The sequence below is a fragment of the Hippoglossus stenolepis genome, chromosome 8 (genome assembly GCF_022539355.2).
Source record: "Hippoglossus stenolepis isolate QCI-W04-F060 chromosome 8, HSTE1.2, whole genome shotgun sequence".
Lineage (NCBI taxonomy): Eukaryota > Metazoa > Chordata > Actinopteri > Pleuronectiformes > Pleuronectidae > Hippoglossus > Hippoglossus stenolepis.
The window spans coordinates 9,354,116-9,366,150 of NC_061490.1; the positions used below are offsets into that span (position 1 = coordinate 9,354,116).

General features: G+C 41.2%; 1 protein-coding gene across 1 annotated transcript in view; it reads left to right on the plus strand.

The window, feature by feature from the left end:
- The window catches only part of LOC118114004 (CUB and sushi domain-containing protein 3), a 216,408-nt gene that overhangs the window by 164,374 nt on the left and 39,999 nt on the right, over positions 1 to 12,035 (plus strand). Inside the window, exons 54-57 of the mRNA XM_035164185.2 lie at positions 306 to 479; positions 4,744 to 4,929; positions 6,149 to 6,322; positions 11,055 to 11,237. Of these exons, the coding sequence (XP_035020076.2) occupies positions 306 to 479; positions 4,744 to 4,929; positions 6,149 to 6,322; positions 11,055 to 11,237 (717 nt within the window). The remainder of the gene's footprint in view (positions 1 to 305; positions 480 to 4,743; positions 4,930 to 6,148; positions 6,323 to 11,054; positions 11,238 to 12,035) is intronic.

Consider the following 12,035-nt stretch of genomic DNA (forward strand, 5'->3'; position numbering starts at 1 on the left):
TATTCACCTATTGATGCACTGCAATGTGCTGTTTACCCTTTTAAGATTGAGATCATGTCTTGATTCCTAATTCCCCTGTTGTCCTCTGGGGTTAATTATATGATAATGATATTTCTATGATAGGTGTCACTGTACATGACTTATTGATTTTTTTTTATTGAATTGTCTCTCCTGTCTATTCTCTCTTTCTCTCTCCTCACACGCTGTGCCTTTTCTCTCCCCTCTCGTCTTTACCTTTTCTCTGCATCATTTCTTTCATCCTCCTCGTTTTACTCATGTTCCTGGACGATGCACGTCAACTTCAGCTGTGACATGTGGCCACCCCGGCAGCCCTATCTATGGCCGCACCACAGGGGATGGCTTCAACTACAATGATGTTGTGCGCTTTTACTGCAACAAAGGATACACCCTGGAAGGACCCTCCACAGCTCAGTGCCAGGCCAGCCGCCAGTGGAGCCACCAGCCACCGACATGCAGAGGTAAGGTCCAGCTGAAGAGCTCCTGCACAATGGATAAATGACTGTTGGCTTGACTGACTCAAGGAATCAGAAGGCTGCAGATGTACCTTCAACTAGAAAAGCTGTTTGTCTCTTCCAGCATGTTTAGCCCCTGCTCAGACAACACACACTCGAGTGATACGAGAATTTGGAAGCAGCAAATGCATCGTGTTCTTGTGCATGTCATTAACCATCTGCATCTGATCCCTTTCTGAAGAGGGTACGTCTTGATGTATCACTACAACTGAAGGTGTTCAACACATGCACAGGAGCCAATTCTATCTCATTTTCCTTCTGTGAATCGGGCTAGCCATCAGTGGGGTGGGTAGCTGCCAGCAAGATGAAGTAGGATCCAGCCAGTGCTGGAACGGTATGAAACAGCTTCTGCAGGTGCTTTGGGATGGTTTGGGAATCCGATGTTCGGATGACCACAAGAATTCAGCAGCCCGGCAGATGTATCATGATCATTCAGAAATCCGCGGCCAGTGACAGCCAAGATGCAGAGACACAGATATTGAAGCAGAGTTGATAGAGATGGTGCAGATCTATTGATTTGAATGAGAAAAGTCACTATCTGTTCTCTGGAAACAGCATAGCGTTAGGCAACAACATCTGGAGCCCTGGCCTCAGAGCAGAGGCAGGAAAATAGCAATAACGAGCTTGCGGCAGAGTGTATGGGAAGCAAAGAGTTGTTGGAGAATTGTTTCTACAATTCTACTGCCAATTTTACCACAAAGCTCTCTGCAGGGAAAGATAACTTTGAAGGCAAGAAAGCTTGGAGCACATTCACCGCTAGATATCTTATTGGGAGTGTAAGATGGTGGCTGTGTGTTAGTTGTGTCCAGTTTTAGTTTGCCCAGGTTTGGCTCATTAGTGCTGTGTTTACAATCAACAGTAATCCAGACATTTTGTTTTTTCTGCGACCATATTGGAACGTTTTTTTGACAGATTGACAACATTTCCCACAATTCAAACAGTTGTGCTCAAGATAGAGATGGACAATATCACAGAGATTATCCTGCTCTATGATGGAAGCTCTTAATTTATTATCACTTGGAAAATTTGCTTTTTCATATTTGCCTGTGAAAATTGGTCCAGCATGAGACTGATATGTGATGCAGGGTGAAGCTAAAAAAGCTAAATAGTGTAAATACCGTGTGGTCTTAACTGACTAAAATGCTATGAAACAAGGTAACATACTAACATTAAATCAAAGAATAATTTGAGTGTAGCTTTAATTGGTCTGCCAACAGCATTTAGTCAGCCAACGCTCAATTTGCCAGACTTTGCCCATTTAAAAATATCTCTCCTCTTGGCATGCGTGTTGTTGGCAGTCAGATGTGAAGAGACAGAGTTTTCATTACAGTGAATAGCACCGTAGGGACAGACCTGGTAAAAGATCAAAAGAGTAAAATCATATTAAACTGTCATGACTCCCTTTGTCAAAATATGTCTGTTTGCACTAAAATATTTTACGCCAGCTTCGTCGCAGGTTTACATTATTGATTTAATTTGATGCTGCTCTGAACTTAACTTCACCCTCATCTACTTTCCGCTGTCTAAACCCCCTTGTCAGCAGTGAGGCTGCGGAGCACACGGCTGCTTCTAAAAAGGATGCTGGTGAATCTGTGACAATAGATGCGCCTTTTTGTTACCAGCGGGAAACATGAAGTGCTATTATTATTGACAGTGCTTAAATATAGCCTGGACTCACTCGTCTCGCAGTTTAAAGAATAAGCAGAAAAAGCCCCTGATCGGGTCATATCAACAGTTCTATAATTAACTTACAAGTGAACATGCTGACAAATAGCATTTATGTAAATGAGGCTCCTTCCCGAAGAGACAGGGCTGCACAGCTTCTGGGAAAGAAAAGTCGCCTCCCTGGCGATGATACTGGGTGGAGGTAATGAGGCAGCTTACCACATGGATGTTATGTTGTCTTGTTTTTAACTCCATGCGAGGTAAAATTATTCTTAACACAATCCAAATCCAAATACTCTGACGTTATACACACATTACACATTTACAATACACATAATGTAGGCAGAGGAGATTGTAGAAAATCTATGACACATATTTAATATAAACATTATAATTAACGCTTTATTGTGTAGTAACTGCAGTACTCTATGCCTTATTTTATAAACTCCTTTGCATTGTAATGATGTACACTTTAAAATCATGGCGCCATAGCAACTGTATGGAAAGAGATGAGATTTACACACTCGAGTTTATTTCAAGGTAAAATCATTTTAAAAACGTGAGACACATTTCTCTGCCAGAAGGTTTCAGTCGGGTGCAAAGGCTGGTTTTCTAAAAAGAGATGAAATGGAAAAAAAATTGTGCAACCCCATCTATTTATTTCCAGCAGCAGGATTTAAACCCATAAGAAAAAATAAAAGCCTTTATGTTGATGAAATTATCTGCTAGACCGCATGTTGCCATTGTGTTTACCAACACTGGTCTCATATCTTCTCTGACTAGGGCTTCTTTTGAGCTGTGACAAGTTTGAAATATGACATACTGTGTTAACTCTGTGTCTTATCTGTCTATCTCATACTCTCTTCCTCCTCTTCACCTCTCCAGTAACTTTTCTGATGTCTCCTCTGTCTGTTGCAGTCCTCTGCTCTCTTCTCCTCTCCTCTCCCCTGTCCTGGTCATAAAGAGGATCAGACTAGACCAACCAAGATCTAACAAAATCTCTCTCTTTGTCAAGTGAAGATCTAGTTTATAAACATATAAATGCATTCTACACGTAGCCTTAACCAGTTATTTGAATTAACCAACCAGATTATACAAAAATAAACCAATAAAGCCCAATTCCATCCTGTGTCATCTGTGCTTATTATTTCAAAAGATCTGATAGTTACGCAACACAGCAGCACTACTGGATGCCAGCTACAGGCCAATATTCCGCGCAGCAACAGATGTACATCAATCAGCGCTCGATTGCTATGTATTACTTACTGCAGTGGAATTTCATGCTCTAATAACATCTATCTTCCATATGGCACACTGGCACACTGGTGTGCCTCGGAATTATTTATGGTGATTTACATCGCTATAATCAAATATAAAGGTGTGCTTGGGAAATACTTGTTTTTATAAATGTGCTTTGTGAGAACCACTGAGGCAGACTAACTAAATAGCCCTCGTCTTCATCAACCTGAGCTTGTAAAGGAGGCAGTAGGAAGACTCACGTCCTGACTCATCTGCTGCTACAGGAGAAAACTCTGCCTGCGCTTCATTGCCTTCATATATTTTCTTTTTAAAAGGCTTCTGATATCCACAGGCTTAAAGTTGTACCTCAGTGAATTAGATCACTAGCTACCAACAGATACAAAGAACAACAAGTAACTGGTGTGTTCTTTGCCTTTCTTTCTCCCCTTCTTTCGCTTTTTCTCTCAGCTGCTTAAACGACACCCAAGACTTACATCCTACATGTTTTTCAGATAAACAACACTATATTATTTTCAAGGGCTTTGACAGATTAATAGACCCAGTTTTTTATCATTATTATTATTTTATAAAGAAAATCATATATATCCTGTGTTTTTATTTTTATGATCTGGAGATATTCATAAAACATTCAGAGCCATAGCCTCAGATACCAGGCCTAACGACGCCTTGATTGTACATATTCATAAGATGGGTCTGGAAATGCTGCCAACAAGTGAATATTGCTGCGGCCACTGTAATTTCAGAAAGCACATGCAAAGAGACAACACAAATGCTAGTCAACAAAAACATCTTCATCAATTTGACAACACATGCAGAACACAACCATAGAGACAAACACACTGCTAATACACACAACACAACCAATGACAATGCAATATCCTGTTCTTTACATTGAATATACATTTTTTCACAGAAAACCACAAAAGATTGTTGTTTGTAATGTTGCCAGGAACTGTTCTGTTATCCATTATTACATTATCACAGCACCTTATGATGAGGAGAATATACAGTAGGTCTGATAGTGAATTCATAAATAGATATAAGACTGCACTCAGGGCAACAGGAACATGAGTAATAGGCTTCTCTTTAACAGTGAGCTCCACAAACAGTCATGTGACTACGCTACTGCAACAGTAATTTACATTAAAAACATCTGTCTTGCTTGAAATATTCTTGCAGCAATAAAAGTGAATTGAACTGCTGCCTGTATTCCCCCATTATGTTTAACTAACTGAATAATGCGCGATGGCATAACTTTCATTTTTCTTTTTCTTTTTTTAAACAGTTGTAAATTGCACAGACCCGGGTATCCCTGCCAACTCTATCCGGGAGAGTAAGATCGAGCACGGCAACTTCACATTCGGCAGCGTGGTCTTCTACGACTGTAACCCCGGATATTACGTGTTCGGCTCATCGGTGCTCACATGCCAGCCGGTGGGACACTGGGACAAACCTCTGCCAGATTGCATCGGTAAGTTTTTTATACAGTTCCTGTTTGTGTATATGTCTGTCCACTGTTCAAATTCTATCTACTTTTCCCTTGTAATCAGTGAGTTCTACACTGATGTGATGAATTAATACACTTTAAATGAAAGCCAGATTAAATGAAGAGAGAAGTTTCACTCTCGATTGGTTGTCCACAACCTTGTTTGTGTCCCCATTTGCTTCTCGAGTTTTAATGGCGCAACTTTCTAAATGCTGTGACTGGGAGCATCTGTGTAATGTTCGATGCCCCCCTGGCTTATGGTTATGTTGCACACTGCCTAATTGAGAAATGAGGGAAACTGTCATAGGACCAGTTGTTCAGGCTATCGCTAATGTTCCCTCGAAAACCAAGCACTCGCATTACACCAACAACCATACATGAACTTTAGGGGTTATTCGAGGTTGTAATGTCCCTTTCAAACACCTGGCTTATCATGCGCACACACTTTTGTACGGGGCTGCCAGTGACACCACTGACGTGTTTCCAGGGGAATCATCGAAAGTGAACCTCTACGTTTTGCACACAGCCTCGGAAAGCACTTCATTTCATGGTAGAGAGATGACGCACCGTATTTATTTTATCAAACGGAATAGTAATTAAAGAGATACACAGGAGTGTCTGTCTCAAATGTTTATTCACGGCTCTGGGCGTCACTGAATCTTTTCTCAGAAATTAGTTTTGTGAAATTACAGAAACTTCCTTTGCGTTATGAGACTAACCCCCCAACCACACACAAAGGTCAAACTAATTAAAAAGCAGAAGCTAAATAAGATTCTAGTTCTGAGAATAAGCGAGCACTTAATTCAGATGTATATACAATGTTGCAATGTACTATTTTTATGAGAAGTGATTAGTGACAGTGATGCAGTTCTGGGCAAGCAAACTGATTTCTGTCTAAACAACAATCTACCTAATCTACCTCAGTCAACACAAGCCTTTCTGTGCCACTTATAGATATATGTGTCTTTACCTACTGAAATAATCCAAATATTCACTGAATCTTCTCCTGAAACATAAAATCGATTGTTTTTCTTCTCTCAAGCTGTTTTTCTAACAATACAAAAACAACCTGGTGTTCCAGCAACACCAGCAGCAGCGCGAGTTGTGATTTTCATCAAGCATGTCTAGGCAGACGACACTAATCCATCCATCCGTTCATTCACCCACTGATAATCTTATTTCCTCTCCGCACTCTGTCATGCAGAAGTGGACTGCGGCCACCCAGGGACACCTCCCCACGGAGAGATGAGTGGAGAGAAGTTTACCTTTGGCTCCACGGTGCGCTACTCCTGCTCTGGAGACCGCCAGCTCATAGGAGACTCATCACTCACCTGTCAGCTGAACGGTCACTGGAGTGGTCCACTGCCCCACTGCTCAGGTAAACAAACATTCACAAATATAGTCATGCAGGCTGCCTGCACGCTATGAAACAGAAGCCTCTCCTTTTCCCTCTCCCTCGTGACACTGATAACAGCATCATATTATAGGAACAAGTAGTTTTTGTTTTGAAAAGAAGACAATCATTTTATCTGAACCCAGTCTGTGCTTGGGCAGGTGCTCTCCAAATAAATGGAATGATTTGTGGTTTGGTTTGACCAAACTGCAAAACATAGAAAAACATAAACAAAACTATATTTCATCACTTGCCTTTAGTGATATCTACCAGAGAGATAGTATTAGTTTTATTTACACAGGCTTTGAAATATCTGTGTCTGAGATTACTGGCATCACCCCAATAGGGCAGAGTTTAATAGAATTCTATTTGTGGCGTCCGCAGCTCTAAAATAATGGCTTTTAAAAAATCAGCAGCAACATCTTGTTTTCCTTTTTTTTTTCTCCCAGAAACAATGTCCAAATACTGCAGATCCTCCACAGAACACTCTGTCAGCACTTTTCACAAGGTCTGTCCTTGCACAGCTGTTCACAGCAGCGTCTGTAGATCACAGACCAATCAGGACACAGATCTGTGGGGACAAGTTGCAGATAGATTGGTTAATGCATGGCTACATGGCACAGAAATTGATTGATAATTGTCATCGTGTGATAGTACTCGGAAGTCTTGGCATCGATGAAGTATTTAGTTAGTGTCTGTGTTAACTTCAGAGAAAAAACTGCCCTGGATAGAGATCCGCTAACTGAGCCAATTATTTGCCCTCAAACGACAGCTCTGTGCAACTCAGGCTCTTTTTAAAGGTTTCTGCGTGCCAAATGTTTAACCATTATTATCAAATTCCGCTCTATGCAAAGCAGTTTCAGCATTTCAATTTTAGCACAGCCACTCTCGTGGTTTGTCGAACGTGTCTTCATCGGGCCGAGGAACCAGTGCCAAACAGCCCAAACCCTTTATCCATCACTTTTCTTCGATTCAGTGACATTAAGTTATGACTTCTCGTCTCAGCCAAAGAACGTGTGGAAGCAAATGCTTCCTCCTGCGTGAGACAATCAACCGAGCGAGAGATGTCACCCCTGACATACCCCAAATGCAAACTCTGGCGAGCAAATTGTGTTCAGTGCATTTAGTTGTAGACTCTCCTCGCCGATTTCTGAAGAAAAGTGTGTCTCGTGGTGTGTTCCTGCAGAGCTACAAACTTCTCCCCCACTAACTTAATCCCCTCTGTGCACTTCCCTCCCATCACACTTAAGCCTTCCTGACCATTTAAGTGGATTCTCTTTACTGAATGTTCACTTGGTTTGTTCAACTCATTGACCCAGAAGTAATGTTTGTAAGCAGGCTTGTATGACAGTGTTTTCCCTCTTTTTTTAAGTGGGAGTCCAAACTGTCTACTCGACTTCAATATTTTGTATTTACTCAGACAGGTGGAGAAGCAGTCTGGCAGTAATGAAGTTAAGACTGGATGCTAAAGGGATGTACATGATTAGAAAGCCTCAAATGTATTATCCAGTCACAGTGTCGGTTATGTTTTGTTTGCAAAATGCAACATTGAGGTGTAATGGGGGAACTTGTCATTGTTTGAGCATGCATAATTATCTGCTGTGCTCAGCCTAATATTTATTTTTTGGTCTGAAATTATAGTCGTGATTTTAATGATTTGGGTTTGGGAAAAACACTGTTGCAAGATATTTTTTTCGTCTTTATTGCCTCGTCTTTTGAAACGATTTGGGTCTACTGAGATGATTTGATCAGCACCCTGCTGTTATGATAAATGTGCCTCTTTGAAAGTGATGATTTGCAATTTTGTATTATATTTAATTTTGTCACTCAGTCTGAGCTGTGTCTCATCAACATGGGCTCCACTGTCTCCTGTTTGTCTTAAGGAATCAAGCAACGATACTGCACTTTAATCTCAGACAGAACATATAATAGCAAATTAGATTTTATTGCATTAACTTGTCCAAACCATAATCAGGCTCAATTTATCATTTGCAAAAGGGAGATATGGAAAGCTACCATGAATCTGTTTCCGAGTATTTAAATTGTCAAAGAGCAATAGCTGTTTAGAGAGTGAACCCCTGTGGAGGAATTTGTGCAGCAGAATGTGAGCGCTGGGTCACTGATCAGAGGATTTAATCATAATAAATGATGCTGTGACTTACCCAGCTGAGGAAAAAGAATGTGCTGAGGTGACCTATAGCAGATATGAATTTTGATTACATGTACTGAACTCAGACATTACAAAAGTGTCACTTTTATTAGTTTTACCCATAAAGTAGCACTGTTGATGCTTCTGTATAAATGTATGGTGATGGGAAAACTTAGGTGAAGAAACAAGGTATATAAACAGGTTTTTAGATATGTGTGACAATTAGGATAATATAAGGGTAATGCTAACATAGGTTTTATACATAGATAATTTAAGTGTAAATGTGTAGATTGTCCTTACATGGCCACACAAGACTTTACTGTACCACTGCTTCTCATTAGCTGTGATGCAATAAAAGAAAGCTTTTTAGAATCACTAAGAGGCTTGATGAATTCAGACCTATAGCTGTCAACACCTGTTTCATCTTTAGAACAAGTCGGTTGTTCCTTACAGGAGACAAAGTTTCAGTGCATTAAATGGTTTTAAGTTTTAAATTGATACAGTTTACGTTTTCACACCTAGTTTTCACAGGAGCATTAACGAAACCTTCTGAAATGATGCAATCAGTGCTGCAGCGTTAAGTAAATAAATGAGCTCTGTGGAAAGTACGTTTAAATTCTTTCTCTTTTGAAAATCGTCTTTATCATATCCATTGGTCTAAGCTTCTTTTTTTGCTTTTCCGGCAATCATAAAGTTTTGTTGCAGGTTGCTGCATAGTCTTTAGGCAGCTTAGTAGGAGTAGAGATTATTAAAATGGCACACAAAGATTCTTTTTTGTATTTTATCACCAATAGCAACAACAACATCCGTGCTTTGAATTTTTTAAAAGTGCAGCCCAGCATCAATGACAGTTCTCATCCATGCATCTATCCTTCCTCTCATCTGTCCTCCCTTGTTAATTAGTAAGAGGGAGCTTAAAACTGCTTGCCAGGCCATTCCCCTTTTGTCCTCATCTGTTGCATGACTGAGTTGAAGGCCTTATTATTTCCTCACAAAGGCAGCCTGGTGAACGGACATTAACTCTGATTCAAACCAAATCCACTGCCATCCCAATTAGTGAGATTATAGCTGTCACGGTGCATGCCGAGCTGGGCCGCCTCACCTAACCGAAGGAGACTAACGAAGTACCGGCAGCTGCTGTGAGACACACGCACGCATACATGCACACACCCGGGCAACAAATAAGTATGTATGCCTAACATGCACTAACGTATGCAGGTACATGCACAGCCAAGCAGCGAGACGCACAAACACTCACATGCAAGTGCACTCTCTTACAGAAACACACACACATACGTATATAAAGGTAGAAGGCATCACACACAGGCACACGTCCACTGTGCTAACCGCAGTCACGCACAAACTTATCATCTCCAGCTTTGAGCCCCTGACCTGACAAATCCAGCTTGTGCACATGCGATCAGTAGAATGTGTGTTGAAGATATGAGCTAGGTGTTTGTGCAGCAAGGCTTTGTCAACAAGTCGAGTATTACTGCAGCTGTTTGCTGCTCTGTAGACGGGGAGCAGCAGACATACGGGCAATGATACACAGGGTGTGTGCACAGCTCGGAGAACAGGATCTCAAAGCCAATAAAGCACAGATCCTCCACAAAGAGACGACACATGCGGAGCTGTAAAGACAAGCACAGCACTAGATTAGATAACTCCATCACTCTATGTATTAATAAATCTGTCTGTCTGTGATACTGTCTTCTGAAGCCAAACATTTAGATTTTTAATTTCACTGGTTTCATTTCTGTGATAGAACTGAAACAGCAGCAGATGAAGTGATGGTTGGTGTTATGTGTGTTATGAGCTTTATTTTCCCTGCTGTCTGAGGATGTCCCCCCCCCCCGTGAATGCAAAACTAAAAACCACTCCACTCCCTGGACTCGATTCTAACTTACACACCACTCTGCTAAGCTTGCTGTTCATTACCACATAAAACTTTCAGTAGGCATGGCACTTTCCTGACTCCATACCTGTTATCTCCCTCTCATTTCCTATGACTCACTACCCATCTTTTATCACCGGCTGGAGAGCGCCATGAGAAGAGAATCAACAGTTGAAACAGCGTTCTTCTTTTTTGTATTAATTTGTGGTCGTACAAGACAGGTGGTGCATGCCACTGAGAGTACTGTATGTTCCTCCACAGAACAAAAGACAGGGGGAGATAATTCAGGATAATGAAAACGCATTCAGCTTCGGAGGTCAAACTGTATTCATCATTTCTCATAACCACAGCTGGTTGCCTTTTAATGCTGGTCCCGCTGCTTTTATGGACACAAAGCTCCTGGTGTCAAAGCAGTGAAAAGCATTGGTCCTTCAGGTTGTTGGCCTGGTGACAACTGCTCACTGGTGCATTGTGTGTTTTAGAGTTGCTTCCCGGAGGATTCAAGAGACGTACAGTTTGAGACTAAGCCCTCTCTGTATTGTCTTTCTGCTTGACAGACACAAACACTGTCTTGTTATTCTCTGCCACACCAACGTACACTTTGACAGTTAAAGTGGATGCCATCTTTACTTTCTTGTTTTCATTGATCCATGTCTGGTTATCTCCCGTCGCAGGCGACTCGGGGGGCACCTGTGGGGATCCTGGCACGCCTGCCCACGCCAGCAGGGAGGCGGGGAATTTCAAAGTCCGCAGCAAGGTGCGCCTCACCTGCGCAGTGGGACACACGCTGTACGGCTCGGCAGAGAGGATCTGCTTCCCCAACGGGACCTGGTCAGGCAGACAGCCTTTCTGCAAACGTAAGGCAAAACTTAAAAACGTCTCTGTGATGTTATGTATGAAAACAGTAGGAAAGGAGTGAAACTGAACTACACACATACACATACACATACACATACACATTGGAAAGTCACACAGTTTTACAAGGGAATGTGTTCTTACTTTGGGGCTGGGTATCAAGCCTCAATAGGTTTTTTTGCACTGAATGAACACAGCCTGATACTCTGACGTTGCAGAACCAAAAGCTCTCACTGAAGGCTTCGTCGAGTCTTATTTTCTTATTCTTTGACAAGATATATTCAATTGTAAACCTTATTTAGAAATAATTTCAGAATATTGTATTCAGGTGCAGTTTTGCTGTGCTTTGTGTAAAAGGGTGACAAAGTGTACCTGATGATGTCATCTGTGCTATTTCGGCTTGAGCTTGGAGAGTTTGAAAGACGTGGGTATTTTCCTACTGAGCTGCATTACAGGAAGGAATCCAGTATTTTAGGCGTTGAGTCCACACTTCCAATTTCAGGACAAATCTGACTTTGCAATAACATCTCTTCATCCACCAATGTTATAGAAGACCAACATTTTATTACTGAAATACTCAGTTAAAAAATAATTGCTTCCAAATTTTTTTTTTCCTTACTCCTCAAATTACATTACCAAAAGCACGACTGTGCAAACAGTTCACAGATCAGTCCCTCCAGTATTTCCTGGGCTTTTGTCTGGGTTATTGTAACCTAAAATTATTTCACTGCCGCTTTTCAAAAAAATTGAAATGACAGCTGCATTACTTTTCAGCTTTTATTCTGTGTGCTTCATTAATA